At 40.6% G+C, this 23860-nt stretch overlaps 1 protein-coding gene across 5 annotated transcripts in view; it reads right to left on the bottom strand.

Annotated features, from left to right (window-relative positions):
* The window catches only part of LOC128688039 (cilia- and flagella-associated protein 298), a 68860-nt gene extending 51294 nt beyond the window's left edge, over positions 1-17566 (bottom strand). The window contains exons 1-4 of one of the 5 annotated variants that reach the window (XM_070090060.1): positions 17320-17566; positions 5086-5133; positions 4100-4270; positions 2864-3002 (exon numbers count right to left, since the gene is read on the bottom strand). In XM_070090060.1, coding sequence (XP_069946161.1) covers positions 2864-3002; positions 4100-4270; positions 5086-5131 — 356 coding nt within the window. In that variant the 5' untranslated portion in view covers positions 5132-5133; positions 17320-17566. The remainder of the gene's footprint in view (positions 1-2863; positions 3003-4099; positions 4271-5085; positions 5134-17319) is intronic. The other 4 variants (XM_070090056.1, XM_070090057.1, XM_070090059.1 and 1 more) reach the window with 4 other exon arrangements.
* Positions 17567-23860: the final 6294 nt, after the last annotated feature.

Genomic DNA, 23860 nt, shown 5'->3' with positions numbered 1-23860 from the left:
ACGTGCCCCCATTCTGATTTCTCCCCATTTATGCAAACTCTCTGCTGTCTATTTGTCAGCCATGCCTCTACCCAGGAAAAATTTCTCCTCCTATTCCGTGTGCCTTAAGTTTCCTCAATAGCCTCTGGTGTGGAACTCTATAGAAAGCCTTACTGAAGTCCATATACACAATATCATATTCATTACCATGATCTACCTCCTCAAACACCTTAGTGAAAAAAGTTAGTAAATTCGTAAGACAGGAACACCCCTTTGTAAAACCATGTTGAGATTCATTAATCAATCTGTGCCTGTCAAGATGGCTACGAATTGCTTCGGCAATTATTGATTACATAAATTTTCCCACTATGGAGGTAAGGCTTATTGGTCTATAGTTCGAAGCCAAGGACCTGTCACCTGCCTTGTGAATAGGTATTACATTTGCCATTTTCCACTTATCAGGCACTATGCCAGTTTGTAGTGATATGTTAAAAAGATTAGCCAAAGGTATGCTAAGTTCCTCTTTACATTTCTTTAACACCCTTGCAAACAGTTCATCAGGGCCAGGGGATTTGTTAGGTTTTAGTTTCTCTATTTGTCTGAGGACCATGTCACTAGTTACCGCAATCCTACATAGTTTATCATCATCCTGTTTTACATAATCTATTATTTCAGGAATATTGCTAGTATTTTCCTGGGTGAAAATTGAGAGGAAGTAGGTATTTAGAATTTCACACATATCCTTATCACTGTCAGTGATCTGACCAGAGTTACTCGTAAGTGGGCCAATCTTGTCCCTAATCTTACTTCTGTATACCTGAAAGAATCCTTTTGGGTTAGTCTTTGAATCCCTTGCAACCTTAGCCTCATAATCTCTTTTTGCTTTTCTTATTCCTTTCTTTATTTCTCTCTTTAATTGAATATATTGATTTCTTAACTGCCCATCCCCTCTTTTGATATGCCTATATATGCCTCTCTTTTGACCAATGAGATGTTTTAATCTATTGTTCATCCATTTGGGATCATTTTTGTTAGATCTAATTTCCCTACTCGGAACAAAAGTTGTCTGGGCAGCTAGAACTATGCTCTGAAAAACGTCATATTGGCAACCAAGATCACCTACCTGACCCATAGTCAGGACATCCCAATTTAGCCCACCCAGGTAATTTTTCAGTCCCATGAAGTCGGCCAAGCGAAAATCTGGGACAGAGATTTGATTGCAGTTATCTGGGTAATTCCATGATATATTGAAACTAAGTGATTTGTGATCACTTTCCCCAAGCTCATCATTAACTTCAAGATTATTAATTAGTGAATCTTTGTTGGCAAGAACCAAGTCAAGCAGATTGTTTTCTCTAGTTGGTTCTGTCACAACCTGTTCTAAAAAGCAATCCTGAACTGTATCAAGAAAGTCACTAGACTCAAGATTTCCTGTCATATTGTTCCAATCAATTTGTCTAAAGTTAAAATCTCCCATTATCACAACATTTTCATATCTAGATGCCTTATGAATTTTGTCCCATAACAGCTTAATACCCTCCCTATCAAGGTTTGGGGGCCTATAAATCACGCCCAAAATTAATTTGTCACGTCCCTCGAGAAACTGTAGCCAAATAGATTCTGTGTTCGATGTTTCTAATCTTATATCATGTCTAAGACAACAATTTAAATTTTCTCTGACATACATTTTTTACTGAAGACTAATATTTTTTTTAGTTTGAACCCCATCACTGTTGCAGCCCAAGAAATTAAGTGCTGATGGTATCATTATTTAAAAAAAAAATTATGAAGTGGTAGAGAATCTTTATCTGAAAGTAATAACACCAGAAATGTGAAATTTGAGGGAACAGAATTACAAAGGCACAAAATTGGCAGTCTGGCTGCCATTTATGCATCACTGATTTCACTCCCTTTGAGTCCTGTATTAAGCAATTCCATTGTTCAATTTGACCAAATTCCTAGCTATTTCATTCATTTGCCTTCTGTTCTATTAACTGAGTGCAAGAAAGTGCCCAGTCATCTATCAGAACTACCACATAAATTGCCCAGAATTTAGCAATTTGGACAATTTTACACAAAATTCAACAAATTCTAATTTTAAAATGTAATAAAAAATAAACACTGTAGGCCTTCCAGCCACTAAAGTAACCTACCATGTGTTCATTACTTACATCTCAAGGCCTCTCATATAACACTTGCCCTCCATTTTAAATCAACTGAAGCAGAGCTGGTAAGAAATGAATAACAAAGACCGGGGGTTAAAGGAAGCCCTACCCATCCTGAGGAAAATCATGAAAAATCAAATATTTCTGCTAATTTGAGCCCTATTGCAAGCTATTTCCAATCCTGAAACCAACAAAAATCATCTACATTTCTCTAACATGTCTGCCATTCTGTCAATTGATGCCAATAAACCATAAAAACCACCCAAGAAAATACCTTGAAGCCACTATTTTAAACCAAACACAAGGTAAGAGGTTTGCTTTTCCCATCATGCACTGCATGGGGCAGGATTTTTTTTTTTTATACTGTACATACTGCACAAACCCAGTCTCTCATGTCTAGGCCAAAATTTACCAGCCACAGCTTAGCTGAGAATGCTGTGCTTAAAATGTAGATCTACATGAGTGACACTGGCATCAACAATGTGGGAAAAAGTGAAAGGGCTAAGGAAAAAAAAAACAGAAAATGCCTTGAATTCATCCAATTTAATGCCCCCCAACTGCCAAGCCTGGGTAGAGGTTTATTGATGAGTGCTGCACCATAAAGTACAGAACAAAATTTAAGACATTAGTAAAAGAATGAATGACATCATACTGTCCCTTTGCAAATTAAATGACAAAATACCAAAAAAAAAAAAAAAAAAAGAATTAATAAAACTTACTTATTTTCCTTAACACCACCACTTGCTATACAAATTTTAGCCCAATTATCTTCAAGCTGAAGGTCTTTGATTTGATCTTCAGTAAGGCCTTGCATCTCGGGTGGGAGAGATGGTCCATGCTCGGCTAGTAATTCCATTTCTAAAATAGATAGCAGAATTATACTGAGTTTACAATAGTTAAAGAAAACTACTTATAAAAACTTTCCAACTTTCCAAGAGGTGTTAATGAAAAATTACAACCTGCATAATATTTTATTCCAAAATTAATTACACACAATCAAAATAACTGAGCTATTGTTAGCATTCCATAATTAATTTTAAAAACAAAATATATTCAGCACCATTCAGTTAAGCTGCTCTTTACACTGTGAAATACAGCCTCTCCTCACTTAGTGACGTACTCGTTTACCGACACCTCGGACTTACAACGGACTCTCTGACCAGTATGCATGCCTAAATAATGTATATTAGAGCTGATTTCCGCTATTCTGTTTATAACAATATATGTACAGTACACCTAGGTAGCAGGTTGGTAGACAGCAACTGCCCAGGGAGGTACTACCATCCTGCCAAATGAATGTAAAATGGAAACCTGTAATTGTTTTACATGATGGTAGGATTGCTGGTGTCTTTATTTTTCTGTCTCATACACATACATCTTGCTACTTCTACTTACACTTAGGTCACACTACACATACATGTACAAACATATATATACACACCCCTCTGGGTTTTCTTCTATTTTCTTTCTAGTTCTTGCTCTTGTTTATTTCCTCTTACCGCCATGGGGAAGTGGAACAGAATTCTTCCTCCGTAAGCCATGCGTGTTGTAAGAGGTGACTAAAATGCCGGGAGCGGGGGGCTAGTAACCCCTTCTCCTGTATATATTACTAAATGTAAAAGGAGAAACTTTCGTTTTTCCTTTTGAGCCACCCTGCCTTGGTGGGATGCGGCTGGTGTGTTGAAAGAAGATGTACAGTACACTAATGTATAAACATTTACAAATATACCAGAAATGTTATAAATGGTGCAAAGATGACATTAAAACAATATCAAAGAAAATTGACAAACTCACTAACATTATAGTATGCTCCTCACTTAGTGTCGAATTCGTTTACCGATGTGGTCTTAGGAACGGAACTCTGTCGTTAAGTGAGGAGAGGCTGTATTAAAAAAAAATTAAATCTTACTTGTTTGAGGAATGAAAAAAAAAAAAAAGAGGTTTACAACGCTTACCAGTACAGATTCTGTAAACTTTCAGTCTACCATTATGAATCATCACTGTTCTGTTGAGCACTTCTTCCACCGGGGCTTGAACTGTTGTCTCTAGTAAAAACTGGCTTTCATTACCACGTTTAATGTTAAGGACCACCATTGTGCTCAACTGTTGTACTATAGCTAATTTATCTGCAAAGAGGTTTAATATACAGTACTATATGAAAGGATATATGGCTACATAATGTGTTAATGGTAAACAGAATGACACTCATGTGCCGTTAACCTGAAACTTCTCTAAGATAATTATCCTCTATGATACAGCATGATTAAGCCATCTTGTGTGATGAAGCCATCCTGTGTGATGATGCCATCCTGTGTGATGATGCCATCCTGTGTGATGATGCCATCCTGTGTGATGATGCCATCCTGTGTGATGAAGCCATCCTGTGTGATGATGCCATCCTGTGTGATGATGCCATCCTGTGTGATGAAGCCATCCTGTGTCATGGAATATGACAAGAAAACTATCCTATGCGAAGGAATATGGCAAAAATAATATTAACAAAAAATAATCCTGTGTGATGGGAGTGTCAGAAGAGGTTCTCTCCAGTTACTGCACAGAAATCAAAATCACATATCACTTTCTAAAACTACACAAATAACCTGCACCATTTACAAAGTCACACTAAAAGAAAAGAGAGAGGAAGCCAGTACGTACGTATAGGTGAGCAGGAAAAGGGATGGGAACAAGAGATGGAGAAGAGGAAGTAGTAGTAGTGGTAGGTAGGTAGGTAGTGGAAGTAATAGTAGAAGAAAGAAGAACAAAAAGGCACAATACAGTGACTGGTTCAATACACAAATAACCCGCACACTTTGTAAGGGGTCCAGATGGGACCAAAACATCGTCTTAAGCTCCTTCTCCTATTTGCAGGTTATTTGTGCATTGTTCCAGTCATGGTATTGTGCCTTTTTGCTCTTTCTAAAACTGAGAAAAGCAAACTCACATATGCCAATAGCTGCATGAAACTTGCCCCAGTTACAGTAAACCATCACTGAAAATTTGAAGTCAATTAAATGAAGCATTCTCAAGTGCTAAACAAAATACAGTGGACCCCCGGTTTACGATCAGCTCCCAATGCGACCAATTATGTAAGTGTATTTATGTAAGTGCATTTGTATGTGTATGTTTGGGGGTCTGAAATGGACTAATCTAATTCACAATATTCCTTATGGGAACAAATTCGGTCAGTACTGGCACCTGAACATACTTCTGGAATGAAATAATATCGTAAACCGGGGGTCCACTGTACTGTACTTGGAGGATGAAAAAGAAAAAATATGACAACCACTTAACTGCACAAAGTAAATTTATGTAGGGGACCAAACTGTGTGTGATGTACATTTACACATAATTTTTATATTTTTCAAATATGCTAAGCACCACCATTTTATGCCTCAGTTCAACTGTTTAAGCTGGCTACCACATCATTCCTAGGGAAAAATGTAGGCTCATGTGGGTCCATATAGTGAATCATGGATAACACTCCCTCAGCAGAACATGTACATAAGTGGATTTTGTTGCAAGGAGAAACCTGTACCAGCAAACAGGGTATGGAATTGGTAGGAATATACCTCAGTTGTTCCAAATTTATTACAATTTAATGATACTAAGAGTGGAATTTGGCCAGTGTCCAATAACAAATGGGACAATAAGTAAAATTTTTTGACCTTACTAGGTTATCCTACATTAAATCTAAGCAAACAAACAAATTTTATTTCTTTGCAAATGTTACAATATGCAATTTACATTTTATAACGCATGGTTAAGTACAGTGGTACCCCGAGTTTCAAACTGCTCCCAACTAAAACAGTTATGTAAGTGTATTTGTGTAAGTGCATTTGTAAGTGTGTTTTTGGGGGTCTGAAATGGACTAATCTGATTTACACTATTCCTTATTCGGTATTGGCACTAGAACAGCATTCTGGAATGAAATAAGTTCGAAACTCAGGGTACCACTGTACAAAGAAAATCACTAACATGTTGGGGCATTTTGGGCAGACTAATCCTAATGCTTATAGACTACAATGGGCCCCGAGTTTTGTGATTAATCCATTCCAGAGGGTCTGCAAAAAGTTGGAATTCACAAATGCTTAAACCATTTTTCCCATAAGAATAATGTAAATCCAATTAATTAATTCCAGACACCCAAAAGTATTAATAAGCTGTGAGCGGTAAATTTGGGCCTAGATATGAGAGAATACATCTATGTGGTATGTGTGCACCACATAAAACAAATCCTTCAGCACACAGTGCATGAGAGAAAAAACCAAGATCGTAATTTTCGGTTAAAACAGCGAATTTGTAGTGTTTTTTCGTATTTTTTTATAGTTGTATTTGCGATTTCTTGGTCTCATTTGATAGAATGGAAGGTATATTACAGAAATAGAGATGATTTTGATTGGTTTTAGTATTGAAAATGGCTTGAAACTGAGCTCAAAGTAGCGGAAATGTTAAATTTTTGCCGATGTTCAAGAGTAAACAAATGACCTCACATGTTTAACCAGTACAGTGGTCAGAATTTAGCAATTTTGCCAATTTCACACAAATTTCAAAAGATGCCAATTTCCGAATAGGGTCCAGAATAAACAAGAAAGACATTCCTGGCACTAAAATGACATTTCCTTTAGTCATTAGTCATGTCTCAAGGCCCCTCTTATATTCTTTTGCTTTCCACTTTGAATTTTTATTTTCACAAAAAATATAAGATTTACTGTTATGCAGACTACTGCATTAGTGTAAAAAATGGTATAAATATTATTGTTGCACTTGTGAAAGAATATTAGACTCACCAGTTGACGTGTATTGCACGCTTGGCACGATTTGTTTACTTTTGAAGTTTGGTAAAAATCGAACATTTCTGCTACTTTGAGCTCAATTTCAAGGCACCTTTCTTTGTAAAACCAGTCAAAATCATCTCAATTTCTGTAATATGTCTTCCATTCTATAAAATGAGACCAAGAAAACTAGAATACAACAATAAATACCATACGAAAATACACTTTTTCTCATTATACACGCTAGCTGGTGGGTCTAATATACGTTCACAAATGTGGTGATATTATTTATACAATTATTACAATATTGCATAATATTAAATCTTCCATTTTTTGGTTTGAATAAAAATTCATTATGTGAATAAAAAATCAAAATGGAATTCATTTGTAAAGCCTGAAAACATAACTAATGAACAGCGGAAATGTTAGTTTAGTGCCAGGAATGCTTGCATTGCTTATTCTGGACCCTATTTTGAAATTGGAATATTTTGAACTTTGCATTAAATTGGCCAAATTACCAATTTCCAATCACTTTATTTTGTAGTTGAAACGGTTGACTTGGCAATTTCTTGTGCTCAATCGATAGAATAGAAGTAATACTAGTGAAACAGCTAAGAATTTGGTAGACTAGAATAATGTAATTGGCCTAAAATGGGAGTGAAAGTCGGCAAAATTGCCAATGCATAAATATCGCTGACACATCAAAATTCGCGAGAGTATAATTTCGTCAATTTTCCATTAAATTTCGTACTTTTTGTTTTATTACTATCAGATAAAGATTCTCTACCATTTCATAAGAAAAAATAACAAAATTATTTTTTGAAAATTCTTGGACCCTGGTGCACACTTTGAAATTTGGCCTCTGGACCCTGAAAGGGTTAAATATAGACAAACATACAGAAAAGAATGAGAAATCAAGTACATACTGTATAAAAGAATAATATCACACTTACCTTTACTGAAGACACTTGTTGGTGTATGGAAGACAGAAGGAGGGGAGAGGATGGAGAAGTAACACTATTGTTTGGAAGGGGAATCCCCTTTATTTATTTATTTATTTATTTATTTATTTATTTATTAATTTGAACATGATACCCTTCCATAAAGACTTGAGGTACCAAGTCCTTATCAGGGGTTGCTTCCCTTCTTTGTTTTTTAATGCCACTAGGACCAGCTTGAGAGTCACTGGACCCCTGTCGCTCAAAAAATTGTTCCAGACAGCCCTCTTTCTGGCGTTTCTTTAAAATATGCCTCAAATGGGACATGACATTGTCATCGTACATGTTGCCAACTCGGCTTGCAACAGCTTTGTCAGGGTGATGTTCCTCCATAAACGTTTGCACCTCGCTCCACTTTGAACAAATGTCCCTAAGCTTTGAAGAAGGCACCTTCTTCAGTCTCATTTCCTCCTCCTCTGAAGCAATTTCCTGAGCCATGCTCTGTTGCTGTTGCAGATGAAGGTCTTGCAGCTCTTCAGTGGTTAGCTCTTAGGGTCAATTGAGTGTCTGAGGTCAAATCAAAGCACCTTTGAAACACTGCTTTGGTGTACAGTTTTTTGAAGTTTGAAATCATCTGCTGGTCCATGGGCTGGATGAGAGGAGTGGTATTAGGTGGCAAGAACTTCACTGTCATGAAGCTAAACTCCTCCACCATTTGGTCATCCAAGTCTGGAGAATGTGCAGGAGCATTGTCCATTACCAGGAGGCACTTGAGTGGCAATTTATTATCCAGGAGGTATTTCTTTGCACTCCGGCCAAACACTTCATTGAACAAATCAAGGAAAATTTCCCTTGTGACCCATGCCTTACTATTAGCCTTCTACATCACACACAATTTACTCTTGGCAACACCATTTTTCTTGAACACTGTGGGATTTTCAGAGTGATACACCAGTAAAGGCTTCACTTTGAAATCCCCACTAGCATTACCACAGAACATGAGAGTTAGCCTTGTGTTAGGCTTGTGTCCTGGAAGTGCCGTTTCCTCCTATGTGATGTAGGTCCTCTTTGGCATTTTCTTCCAAAAGAGGCCTGTTTCGTCACAAATGAACACTTGTTGGGTTACGAATCCTTTAGCCTCTACATAGTTCTTGAATTCCTGCACAAATTTTTCAGAACTGGCAGCCTCGCCATGCCTTACCACACTGTATATGCCACTACGCTTCTTAAATCTCTCAAACCACCCTTTGCTGGCCTTAAATTCACTAATATTAGCACTTGTTGCAGGCATTTTCTTTATGTGATCAGTATGCCACTGCCTTGCCTTTTCACAAATTATCGACTGCATGACACTATCTCTTGCTAATTGTTTTTCGTCGATCCACACTACCAACAAATTCTCAACATCGAGTATTTGCAATCTCTTTTTGGTGAGCATATCTACCCCTTTCGCAACAAGACCTTCCTTGATTTCCTTTTTCTTAGACACGATGGAAATGATCGTTGAATGGGGTTTTCCGTACATACTGCTGAGCTCGGCCACAAGCACACCACTTTCATATTTTGCAATGATTTCTTTCTTTAATTGTATTGTGTTTCTAATCTTCTTTACCAAAGGCCTGGCAGTAGAAGCTTTCTTTTGGCCCATGGTGGCTTATTTAGCAGTTTCAAGCACCAAAAACAATGGATTATTACGAAATGTATCACATGAACACCTGGAGTGATGGTCATTCGCGCAGAAACAATGCCACAATGATGCTCCAAACATTGCGTGGGAGCCTTTGTGTATGCCTGGCTGCTCCCGACTGCATTTATGTGTTCCATATGATGGAAGAATTGCAAGGCACATCACGAACTGCGAGGCTCACGAAACTCGGGGGTCCACTGTACTTGAAACTAGACCTGGAGTATACCTGGAGATGGTTTCCGGGGTCAATGGCCCAGTGGCCTGGTCTGAGACCCGGCCTCGTGGTGGATCAGGGTCTGATCAACCAGGCAAACTGATGTACAAACCCTAACTCAGGTGGTCAGGTACTGACTTTAGATGCCTATCCAGTGCCTTCTTGAAGACAGCCAGGTATCTATTAGTAATCCCCCTTATGTATGCTGGGAGGCAGCTGAACAGTCTTGTGCCCCGGACACTTATTGTGTTGTCTCTCTGTGTACTCGTGGTGTCCCTGCTTTTCACTGGGGAAATGTTGCATCTCCTGCCGAGTACTTTGCTTTCATAGCAAGTGATTTTTGTGTGCAAGTTTGGTACTAATCCCTCTAGGATTTTCCAAGTGTATATCATCATGTATCTTTCTTCCCTGTGATCCAGGGAATACAAATCAAGAGACTTCAACCATTCCCAGTAATTTAGGTGCTTTATTGCACTTATATGTGCCATGAAATTTCTTTATACACTCTCCAGGTCGGTAATTCTGCCTGCCTTGAAGGGTTAGTGTACAGTAGTATTCCAGCCTAGAGAGAACAAGTGATTTGAAGAGAATCATCATGGGCTTGGCATCCCTACTTTTGAAGGTTCTCATTACCCATCCTATCATTTTCCTAGCAGTTATGGTAGATACATTGTTGTGGTCACCTGGGGGTGACATTATCACCCCCAGGTCCTTCACATTACTGTTTTGCTCTATTGTATGGTTAGAATTTGTTGTATACCCTGATACAGTTTTGATTTCCTCAAGTTTTCCATATCTGAGTGGTTGAAATTTCTTTTCAATGAACTTCATGTTGTTTTGAGTGGCCCATTTGAAGATTTGGTTGATGTCCTCTTGGAGTCTTGTGGCATCTTCGATGGAGGTCACTGTCATGGCAATTTGGGCGTCATCCACAAAAGAAGACATGGAGTTATGGCTTACATCTCTGTCTATGTCAGATATGAGGATAAGGAATAGGATGGGAGTGAGTACTGTGCCTTGTGGAACAGAGCTTTTCACCGTAGCTGCCTCTCTGTGTACTATTTGTCAGGAAGTTATGGATCTATCTACCAACTTTTCCTGCTATTCCTTTATCATGCATTTTGTGTGCTATTACACCATGGGTCACACTTGTCAAAGACTTTCGCAAAGTCTGTGTATGCTACATCTGTATTTTGTTTATCCTCTACAGAATCCAGGACCTTGTTATAGTGATCCAGTAGCTGGGACAGACAGGAGCAGCTTGCTCTAAACCCGTGTTGCCATGGAATGAGTAACTGATGGGTATCTAGGTGGTTGGCGATCTTGCTTCTTAGAATCCTTTCAAAGATTTTTATGATATGGGATGTTAGTGATATCAGTCTGTAGTTCTTTGCAATTGGTTTACTGCCACCTTTGTAGAGTGGGGCTATGTCTGTTGTTTTTAGTGAGTGTGGGGAGGTCAATGATGTAAATGAGAAAGAGTTGAAGGCCAAGGACACTACCCTGTGGCACTCCAACAACTACTGACTGAGGCTACACAGTATGCTTTTTGTGTGTCCATAATACAGTGGTCCCCCGCTTTTCGTAGTTCCCGGCAATCGTAAAATTCGCCAATCATAGAGGTATTTTCGTATAAACATGGACTAGCTTTTCATAGGTTGACTCGCAAGTCGTAGTTCGTCCGGGACACGTACCCATGGCATGAGCCAGGGCGGCAGCCAGTCTGGCAATGTTTACCAGTGAGCGAAGGTCCCCTCACGTGCTCCAGCGAAATATTTCATAATATTCCATTTATTTTAGTGCTTGCAAGTACTAAATAAGCTACCATGGCTACAAAGAAAGCTCCTAGAGCCAAGCCTGTGGTAAAGAAGGTGAGAAATATGATTGAATTTAAGAAAACCATCCTTGAACAATATGAAAGTGGTACAAGTGTGGCCGAACTGTCCAGGATGTATAAGAAACCCTACACAACCTTATGTTCCATAGTGGCCAAGAAAAATGAAATAAAGGATGCTGTTGTTGCAAAGGGAGTAACTATGCTGACAAAAATGAGATCACCAGTACTGGAAGAGGTTGAGAAGTTATTATTGGTGTGGATAAATGAGAAACAATTAGCAGGAGATACTCTTATGACTTCGTTTATTTGTGAAAAGGCTAGGCAGTTGCATGAAGATTTGGTAAAGAAATTGCCTGCAAATAGTGAAGTGAGTGAATTTAAGGCCAGCAAAGGCTGGTTTGAGAGATTTAAGAACCGTACTGGCATACACAGTGTGGTAAGGCATGGTGAGGCTGCCAGTTCGGACCACAAGGCGGCTGAAAAATATGTGCATGAATTCCAGGAGTACATAGAGGCTGAAGGACTGAAACCTGAACAAGTGTTCAATTGTGACGAAACAGGCCTCTTTTGGAAGAAAATGCCAAAGAGGACCTTCATTACACAAGAGGAAAAGGCAATGCCAGGACACAAGCCTATGAAAGACAGGCTGACACTCATGTTCTGTGCTAATGCTAGTGGGGATTTCAAAGTGAAGCCATTACTAGTGTACCATTCTGAAAATTCCAGAGTGTTCAGGAAAAACAATGTTATGAAGAGTAAATTGTGTGTGTTTTGGAAATCTAATATTAAGGCATGGGTCACGAGGGAAATTTTCGTCGAGTGGTTCAATGAAGTGTTTGGCCCTAGTGTGAAGGAGTATCTCCTGGAAAAGAAATTGGATCTCAAGTGCCTGCTAGTAATGGACAATGCACCTGCTCATTCTCCAAACTTGGATGACCTAATTTTCGAGGAGTTTGGGTTCATCACAGTAAAGTTCTTGCCCCCGAATAACACTCCTCTCCTCCAACCCATGGACCAGCAGGTTATTGCAAACTTTAAAAACTCTACACAAAAGCAATGTTTCACAGGTGCTTGAATGTGACCACAGACACTCACTTGACCCTAAGGGAATTTTGGAGAGAACACTTCAGCATCCTCCACTGCATAACCCTTATAGGTATGGCTTGGGAGGGAGTGACTACCAGGACTTTGAACTCTGCCTGGAGAAAATTGTGGCCAGATTGTGTCGACAAGAGGGATTTTGAAGAATTTGGGACTGACCCTAATGAGCCTATGTCTGTTGTAAAATCAATTGTGGCACTGAGGAGTTCCATGGGGTTGGATGTGAGTTTGGAGGATGTGGAAGAATTGGTGGAAGACCACAATGAAGAGCTCACCACTGAGGAGCTGCAAGAGCTTCAGCAGGAAGAGCAACACATCGCAGCTCAGAATCTTGCTGCAGAGGAGGAAGAGAGATGGAAGAAGGTGCCTTCTTCAGAAATTAAAAAGATTTTTACTATGTGGGGTAAGATGGAAAGCTTTATGGAGAAACATCACCCTAACAAGGTTGTTGCAAGCCAGGTTGGCAACATGTACAGTGACAAAGTCTTGGGCCATTTTAGGGAAGTGTTAAAGAGACGTCAGAAACAGAACTCTCTGGACAGTTATTTTGTGAGACAGGACTCCAGTGACTCTCAAGGTGGTCCTAGTGGCATTAAGAAACAGAAGAGAAGCAACCCCAGAAAAGCAAATGGTACCTGAGGTGTTGATGGAAGGGGATTCCCCTTCCAAACTATAAACAATCCACTCTCTCTCCTCCTCCAGTCTCCCATACACTAAGAAGAATCTCCAATAAAGGTAAGTGTTATGCTGTTAATGTTTCATTCATCATTTCCCATTGTATTGTTTATGTACTACATGCATATTTCATGTTAGAAAATTTTTTGTTTTAATACTTCTGGGTGTCAGGAACAGATTAATTGTATTTACATTATTTCTTATGGGGAAAATTGATTCGTAAATCGTAAATTTCGTTTATAGTAACGGCTCCAGGAACGGATTAATTACGAACAACGAGGGACCACTGTACTTGTATACCCTGAAAACCAGTATAATGAAAACATCTGTACTCTATGTATACACAACCTGAATAATAATAATGTTTATTTCTTTAGGCTGCACAAATATACAGCACTTTAAATGAGTTAGTACAATGGTGGACACAGAAGAAAGCCACTAATTATGCAATGTGTTTCAGGTAATTAATCATAAGGCTTACACACTACTAAAGAACTAGACATAGACTACAGTGGACCCCCGGATTACGACATTGTTGGATTACATAAAATTCGGATTAAGTAACGTTGTTGCGTCAAAACATTGGCTCGGTTAACGACAAAGAACTCGGATAAAGTCATTCATCCCGAACGTGTCTGCGCGACCTGAGTGGCCTGGCCACTCCATGTACAGCCAGTGTTCCATTGTTTACAAGCCAGTGAGGACAATTCCACACATACATGCAGTACATTTTGTATTATTCCATTGTTTTTAGTGCTTGTAACTGCTAAATAAGCCACCATGAGCCCAAAGAAAGCTTCTAGTGCCAGCCCTGTGGTAAAGAGGGTGAGAAATACTATTGAATTCAGGAAAGAGATCATCGCAAAATACGAAAGTGGAGTGAGTGTCTCCGAGCTGGCCAGGTTGTATAACAAACCCCATACAACCATCACTACTATCTTGGCCAAGAAAAAGGTAATCAAGGAAGCTGTTGTTGCAAAAGGTGCAAATATACTTACAAAACAGAGATCGAAAATATTCAGAGATGTGGAAAGACTGTTGTTGGTGTGGATCAACGAGAAACAATTATCAGGAGACAGTGTTTTTCAGTCAGTTATATGTGAAAAGGCAAGGCAGATGTATAATGATCTCGTTAAGAAAATGCCTGGAACTAGTACTGATATTGATGAATTTAAGGCCAGCAAAGGCTGGTTTGAGAGATTTAAGAATCATAGTGGCATACACAGTGTGATAAGGTATGGTGAGGTTGCCAGTTCTGACAAAAAAGCAGCTGAAATACATGTGCAGAAATTTAAGGCTGAACAATTAAAACCCCAACAAGTGTTCAATTGTGACAAAACAGGCCTGTTTTGGAAGAAAATGCCAAACAGGACCTACATTACTCAGGAGGAAAAGGCACTCCCAGGACACAAGCCTATGAAAGACAGGCTAATTCTCATGTTTTATAGTAATGCTAGTGGGGACTGCAAAGTGAAGCCTTTACTCGTGTATCACTCTGAAACTCCCAGTGTATTCAAGAAAAACAGTGTCATCAAGACTAAATTGTGTGTGATGTGGAGAGCAAACAGTAAGGCATGGGTCACTTGGGACATTTTCCTAGGTTGGTTCCATGACATGTTTGGCCCCAGTGTGAAAAAATACCTCCTGGAAAATAAATTGGAACTCAAGTGCCTCCTGGTATTAGACAATGCTCCTGTTCATCCTCCAGGCTTGGAAGAGCGAATGGTGCCGGAGTTTAGTTTCATCAAAGTCAAGTTTTTGCCTCCTAACACCACTCCTCTCCTCCAGCCCATGGACCAGCAGGTCATTTCAAATTTCAAAAAACTGTACACCAAAGCACTGTTTCAAAAGTGCTTTGAAGTGACCTCAGACAGTGAATTGACCCTAAGAGAGTTCTGGAAAGATCATATCAGTATCCTCAATTACATAAACCTTATAGGTAAGGCTTGGGAGGGAGTGACTTGCAGGACTTTGAACTCTGCTTGAAGAAAATTGTGGCCAGAATGTGTACAAGAGAGGGATTTTGAAGGGTTTGGGACTGACCCTGAGGAGCCTATGCCAGTTGTGGAATCTATTGTGGCACTGGGGAAGTCCGTGGGGTTGGAGGTTAGTGGGGAGGATGTGGAAGAGTTGGTGGAGGACGACAATGAAGAGCTAACCACTATAGAGCTGCAAGAGCTTGAGGTGCAACACCAACAGACCACAGCTCAGGAATTTCCTTCAGAGGAGGAGGAAGAGAGATGGAGGAAGTTGCCTTCTTCAAAGATTAAGGACATTTGTACAATGTAGACAAAGATGCAAGCATTTATGGATGAACATTACCCTGACACAGCTGTTGCAGGCCGTGCTGGCAATATCTACAATGACAATGTTGTGTCCCATTGTCATTGGAATGGGTAATAATTTGTACAGAAGCTTTTCATTGAGTTATTATTGGTTTTAGGTTTTTGACAAAGTTAATCTCTAGGTAAGGACAGATTAGGGAGTAGTACAAACCTAACTTAACTAAACCTAAATTACTTAGACTAGCTATAAAATTGTAGGTAAAGTTAGGTAACATGGTTAGGTTATATAAAAAAAAAGTCTTTCCTAAAAGCACTAAATATATTTATCTCTATTGCACAACACACTTAATACTGGTGAATTTATATAATAAAAACTCAACTGGAGATAAAGTAAATACTAACTGCAACATGTTATGGATTGCAAAATGAGAAAAAGAGGATGAAGAGACCCCAATGGTGATAAGCCAAACATAGTGACTATTGGGTCATTCAAATAAAAGTTTCTTAGCTACACTCATCCCAAGGATGGCAATGCTTGCACCACCCAAAAAAAAACATTTCTACATTATTATTAATATTAATATTATTATTATTGTTATTATGACATTCATGGGAGAACACTAAACCAGTAGGGGGTCATTCAGCACCTGGTGGTATGGAAGGCATACAGACTCAAGTCAAAGAATTGAAGCAGAGGTCCAATTCCTCAGATCAAGAACCCCTTGGGCACTCGCGACTGATGGCTCGTCTGTACCGAGTTCAGATGACGGACTCTCCATACTGCCCGTGGTGTCCCTCACAGCCTGAGACGGTGGAACATTTCCTGTTGTGGTGCCCACGTTATCACTCTGCACGGACTACTCTCCGTGCGGCCTTGCGCACACTTGGGGTGCACACTTTCACTCTACCTCTCCTCCTCAAAGGGGAGGGGTTTCACCTTCTGGACCATCAGGAGATATTGGCCTGTACCTGCTCCTTCCTGCTGGCTTCAGGGCATATCAGGGATATATGATACATAGTTATTAGTCAAAACATTTCCACTTTGGTCGAAGTCCCCTCTCCTAGCACTGGACGGCCGGGCTCGATACGATGTATACTGTCAGTGGCCCTGAAACCCAACAGAAGAAGAAGAACCCCTCACTGTAAATGGGAAACCCATTTACAGTCTTGAACCTGTCAGCTTAAGGTTATTACCCGAGTCACAAAAAAAATTTAAGCCTTAAAATTAAAATAATATTGCTGTTGTTGCTCGTTGCTCAGTTGGTAGCGTGCTCAGCTCATATACTGCATTGTGGTTCGATCCCCTAGCAGTAAGTAGGTACCTGGGTGTTAGTTACCTTACACCTGCTGTCCCTGTTTATCTAGCAGTAAGTAGGCACCTGGGGGCTAATCACCTTACACCTGCTGTCCATGTTCACCTAGCAGTAAATAGGTACCTGGGTGTTAGTTGACTGGCGTGGGTGGCATCCTGGGGGACAAGACTGAAGGATCACAATGGAAACAAGACAGACAGTCCTGGATGACACACTGACTTTATTGGGTTATCCTGAGTTGCTAACACACACCCCCTGCTAGATAACCCCAGTACTATCTTATCTTACCCAAGTGTAACAATGCTAGTGTAAGTTTACTTAGAAATGGGTATATATAAGCACAATTATCATACATAGTGTAAATTACGTAGGAGTGCTGCAGACACCTTGTTGTTGAGGCTTGAAGTGTCAGTGAAAACTTTCTTGGTGCTGCAGCCCAGGTTCTCCATGCAGGGAAGTGAAATACTGCCCAAAACTGGGAGATGGAAACAAAGGGAACAGTGTTCCTTTTACAGCAAGACTCAGGTACATGAGGTTGAAGAACTCTGACAGAGAACCTTGTTGTTGTTGTTGTTGTTAGTGTTGATGGTCACCACGGCTCACGACTGCTCACACCTCTCTTCTCTTGCTTGTAAAGTAAATATTAACCAAATATGGACAATGATAAGACAGAGAAATATAAATTTACCAAAAGAAAAAGTTAATCTTCCTGCCTAAGACCCAGAAAACTGCACCCGACCTGAATTACTGACCGGCTACACGTCAAGACGTAACTAAGGTGGCGAGCAGCTGGTTGTCATGGTAACGTGTGATAAACAAGTTATATAACAGTGAATGGTTGTATGACCCTTCCCCTCAAGGAAGGTTCCTTGATGTTGGTGAGGGGCTCTTGATTTAGGGAATTGGATCTGTGCTCCAGTTCCCCGAATTAAGCCTGAATGCCTTCCACATCCCCCCCCAGGCGCTGTATAATCCTCCGGGTTTAGCGCTTCCCCTTGATTATAATAATAATAATGTATGACCCTTATCCTCAGTGTCCTTGATGCTGGAGAGGGGCTCTTGATTTCAGGAATTGGATCTATGCTCCAGTTCCCTGAATTAAGCCTGAATACCTTCTATCTCCCATACAGGCGCTGTATAATCCTACAGGTTTAGGGCTCTCCCGTGATTATAATGTATTACCCTTACCCATCAAGGAAGGTTCCTTGACGTTGGTGAGGAGCTCTTGATCTAGGGAATTGGATCTGTGCTCCGGTTCCCTGAAATAAGCCTGAATACCTTCCACATCCCCCCAGGCGCTGCATAATCCTACGGGTTTAGCGCTCCCCTTGATTATAATACGTACAATAATACTAATAATCTTTATTTACTACAAGTACATGTACAGTGTATACAGTCCTAGCTGACATCAGTGACATACTACTATATAGAAAGTCGCTTTTTATGCACAGCATTTCGGGCAGATTAGGTCACTTTTGTCCCAGGATGCGACCCACACCAGTCCACTAAAACCCAGGTACCCATTTTATTGATGGGTGAACATACACAACAGGTGTAAAGAAACGCACCCTATGTTTCTACCCTCGCTGGGAAGTGAACCCGGACCCTCGCCTTGTGAAGCGAAAGCTTTTGCCACCAAGCGACGGGACATCCTTCTGGGTTTAGCGCTTAGTTTTGATTGTAATAATGAGTAACAATGGATGGAAGTAGCATTAATAAAACTCTGTTATTGTTTGAAATAAAACTTACAGATGGAATATATAACATGTATTTTGTTGGGTTTTGAAATGTATGAATTTACAGTCTTAGACACTAACCTTTTTTTTCTTATCCTAGATAATATACACATGTTAAACTATATATGATAATTGTACTTATGTGTATAGAGTAAAGTCTGAAGCGGTTACGGTGAAAAACTGTGTTCCACAAGGCACAGTACTCGCTCCCATCCTGTTCCTCAGTCTCATATCTGAAAGACAGGGATGTAAACCATAGCACCGTGTTTCCTTTGTAGATGACACCCGAATTTGTATGACAGTGTCCTCCATTGATGACACTGCATGACTCCAGGCGGACATCAACCAAAGCTTTAAATGGGCTGCAGAAAACAATATGAAGTTCAGTGATGAGAAATTTCAATTACTCCAATAAGGATAACGTGAGGAAATTAAAACTATATCGGAGTATAAAACAAATTTCAACCACACAATAGAACGATAAACTAATGTAAAAGACCTGGGAGGGATCATGTCATAGGATCTCACCTTCAGACCATAACATTGTATCAATCGCATCTGCTAGAATATTGAGAGGATGGATAATGAGAACCTTCAAAACTAGGGATGCTAAGCCCATGATGACACTCTTCAGGTAGCTTGTTCTATCTAGGCTGGAATATTGCTGCACACTAACAGCACCTTCCAAGGCAGGTGAAATTGCTGACCTAGAAAATGTACAGAGAACCTTCACGGTGCGCATAACGGAGATAAAACACCTCAATTACTGGGAACACTTGAAGTTCCTCGAACTGTACTCCATAGAATGCAGGCGGGAGAGATACATGATTATATACACTTGGAAAATCCTAGAGGGATTAGTAAATTTGCACATGAAAATCACTCCATATAAAAGCAAAAGACTCGGCAGGCGATGCTACATCCCCTCAGTGAAAAGCAGGAGCGCCACTAGCATGATAAGAAACAACGCAGTAAGTGTCAAGAACCCAAGACTGTTCAACTGCCTCCCAGCACACATAAGGAGGATTACTCTTGTTACCTTGATGCTGATGGGCTCTTGTTACCTTGATGCTGGTAGACTCATGTTACCTTGATGCTGGTAGACTCGTGTTACCTTGATGCTGGTGGACTTTTGTTACCTTGATGTTGGTGGACTCATGTTACCTTGATGCTGGTGGACTCTTGTTACCTTGATGTTGGTATCAGTATGTCACCATTAAAGACACAGCATCAACAACACGGCCACTTGATACTGGAGTTCCGCAGGGAAGTGTCCTTGGTCCCCTGCTCTTCCTCATACACATCAATGATCTTCCATACGTATCCCAACACCTGAAACCCATTCTCTTTGCTGACGACACGACTTACGTCATCTCTCACCCTAATCTTGCCACCCTCAACACCATTGTTAACGAGGAGCTCATCAAAATATCGACTTGGATAACAGCCAATAAACTTACGCTTAACACTGACAAAACCTACTATATTATGTTTGGTAGCAGAGCAGGAGATGCACAAATTAACATTAAGATCGACAACACTCTAATTACCAGACATAATGAGGGCAAATTCCTAGGCCTATACCTTGACAACAACCTGAATTTCAGCACCCATATCCAACACATAACCAAAAAAATATCCAAAACGGTTGGGATCCTCTCCAAGATACGATACTACGTGCCGCAAAATGCCCTTCTCACACTATACCACTCACTTATTTATCCATACCTCACCTATGCTATTTGTGCTTGGGGATCAACTGCAGCAACACACCTAAAGCCAATAATAACACAACAAAAAGCTGCAGTAAGAATAATCACTAAATCCCATTCCTGGCAACACACCCCCCCACTCTTCATAGATCTAAACTTACTCCTTGTTCAGTACATCCACACTTACTACTGTGCAATCTACATCTACAGGACCTTAAACTCTAATATCAACCTTGACCTAAAACGCTTTCTTGATAGTTGTGACAGAACCCACAAGCATAACACCAGACACAAACATCTCTACGACATTCCCCGTGTCCGACTAAACCTTTACAAAAATTCAATGTATGTCAAAGGCCCTAAAATCTGGAACACCCTACCTGAGAACTCTAGAACTGCAGACACATTCATCACCTTCAAAACTACCATTAGAAAACATCTTATCTCCCTGATACACCCCGTCAACTAACTACACGAATACCACCTGGTGGTTCACACTTACACTCACCCATTTGACCATAAACAGAAATATTAATCTCAATCTTAAAATAATGAATCCTGTGATACTCCAATACTGAAACTATGTACTGTGCCAAAACAAAAGCATTCACATTGCTAAACTCACAAACTAGTATTTAGTCACTTAGCCATATTACCAACTTACCTCATAATTTGTAATATTTTAAAATAAAGAATTAAACTAAGTCTGCCCGAAATGCCTAGCCATGCTAGGCGTTCTAGTGGTACACTCTGTAATCATTATTTAACTACATGTAAACCACACAATAACCAAATTCTGCAATTCAACATTGTAATCCTTATAGAGAATAAACTTTGAATTGAATTGAATTTATGCTGGTGGACTCTTGTTACCTTGATGTTGGTGGACTCTTGTTACCTTGATGGTGGACTCTTGTTACCTTACCCTATCACGAGCTTTTACCATCCTATGGAGAGGGAGCATGGACACGGGGGTCGTCCCACAGTTACTAAAAACAACAGACATAGCCCCACTCCACAAAGGGGGCAGTAAAGCAACAGCAAAGAACTACAGATCGATAGCACATACATCCCATATCATAAAAATCTTTGAAAGGCTCCTAAGAAGCAAGATCGCCACCCATCTAGAAACCCATCAATTACACAACCCAGGGCAACATGGGTTTAGAGCAGGTCGCTCCTGTCTGTCTCAACTATTGGAACACTACGACAAGGTCCTAGATGCACTAGAGGACAAAAAGAATGCAGATGTAATATATAAAGGCTTTGCAAAAGCCTTCAACAAGTGTGACCATGGCGTAATAGCGCACAAAATGCGTGCTAAAGGAATAACAGGAAAAGTCGGTCGATGGATCTATAATTTCCTCACTAACAGAACACAGAGAGTAGTAGTCAACAGAGTAAAGTCCGAGGCGGCTACGGTGAAAAGCTCTGTTCCACAAGGCACAGTACTCGCTCCCATCTTGTTTCTCATCCTCATATCTAACATAGACAAGGATGTCAGCCACAGCACCGTGTCTTCCTTTGCAGATGACACCCGAATCTGCATGACAGTGTCTTCCACTGCAGACACTGCAAGGCTCCAGGCGGACATCAACCAAATCTTTAAATGGGCTGCAGAAAACAATATGAAGTTCAACGATGAGAAATTTCAATTACTCCGATATGGTAAACACGAGGAAATTAAAACTTCATCAGAGTACAAAACAAATTCCGGCCACAAAATAGAGCGAAAACCCAACGTCAAAGACCTGGGAGTGATCATGTCGGAGGATCTCACCTTCAAGGACCATAACATTGTATCAATCGCAGCTGCTAGAAAAATGAGAGGATGGATAATGAGAACCTTCAAAACTAGGGATGCCAAGCCCATGATGACACTCTTCAGGTCGCTTGTTCTATCTAGGCTGGAATATTGCTGCACACTAACAGCACCTTCCAAGGCAGGTGAAATTGCTGACCTAGAAAATATACAGAGAACCTTCACGGTGCGCATAACGGAGATAAAACACCTCAATTACTGGGAGCGCTTGAAGTTCCTAAACCTGTATTCCCTGGAACGCAGGCGGGAGAGATAACATGATTATATACACCTGGAAAATCCTGGAGGGACTAGTACCGAACTTGCACACGAAAATCACTCACAACGAAAGCAAAAGACTTGGCAGACGATGCAACATCCCCCCAATGAAAAGCAGGGGTGTCACTAGTACGTTAAGAGACAATACAATAAGTGTCATGGGCCCGAGACTGTTCAACTGCCTCCCAGCATACATAAGGGGGATTACCAGTAGACCCCTGGCAGTCTTCAAGTAGGCACTGGACAAGCACCTAAAATCGGTACCTGACCAGCCGGGCTGTGGCTCGTACGTTGGATTGCGTGCAGCCAGCAGTAACAGCCTGGTTGATCAGGCTCTGATCCACCAGGAGGCCTGGTCACAGACCGGGCCGCGGGGGCGTTGACCCCCGAAACTCTCTCCAGGTAAACCTTGATGCTGGTGGGCTCTTGTTACCTTGATCCTGGTGAACTTTTGTTACCTTGATCCTGGTGGACTTGTAACCTTGATGTTGGTGGACTCTTGCTACCTTGATGTTTGTGGACTCTTGCTACCTTGATGTTTGTGGACTCTTGCTACCTTGATGTTGGTGGACTCTTGCTACCTTGATGTTGGTGGACTCTTGCTACCTTGATGTTGGACTCTTGCTACCTTGATGTTGGTGGACTCTTGGTTCCCCTGGCGTGGTATGACTCCTACGGATCGTAATAGTAATAATCGCAAAGTGCAACAGTCATGAGTGACAGCGAGTAGTCAGTGTTACTGACACTCAAGTAGCATTAGTCAGTGTTACTGACACTCAGGCAACACTAGTCAGTGTTACTGACACTCAGGAAACATTAGTCAGTGTTACTGACACTCAGGCAACACTAGTCAGTGTTACTGACACTCAGGCAACACTAGTCAGTGTTACTGACACTCAGGAAACACTAGTCTATTGCTGACACTCAGGAAACACTAGTCTGTGTTGCTGACACTCAGGAAACACTAGTCTGTGTTGCTGACACTCAGGAAACACTAGTCTGTGTTGCTAACACTCAGGCAACAATAACACTAGTCGCTGTTACTGACACTCAGGCAGCACTAGTCAGTGTTACTAACACTCAGGCAGCACTAGTCAGTGTTACTAACACTCAGGCAGCACTAGTCAGTGTTACTGACACTGGCATACAGGCAACAGTAAAATTAGTCATTGTTGCTGACACTCAGGCAACAATAACACTATTTTTTATTTTTTATTTTTTATTCGCCGGTATTCTCCCGGCCCGGGTCTTTTCCAAGTAGTGGTGACCACTAGCCAGTGTTATTGACACTCAGGCAACACTGGACCTATAGTTGGTACAGTGGTCACTGGACCTAGCCATTACACTGGTGTTAACTAGTGTCAGT

This window comes from Cherax quadricarinatus, chromosome 30 (genome assembly GCF_038502225.1).
Source record: "Cherax quadricarinatus isolate ZL_2023a chromosome 30, ASM3850222v1, whole genome shotgun sequence".
Classification (NCBI taxonomy): Eukaryota; Metazoa; Arthropoda; class Malacostraca; order Decapoda; family Parastacidae; genus Cherax; species Cherax quadricarinatus.
Note: the sequence above shows the minus strand (reverse complement) of the source record. Positions and strands in the feature narration are given on the sequence as shown.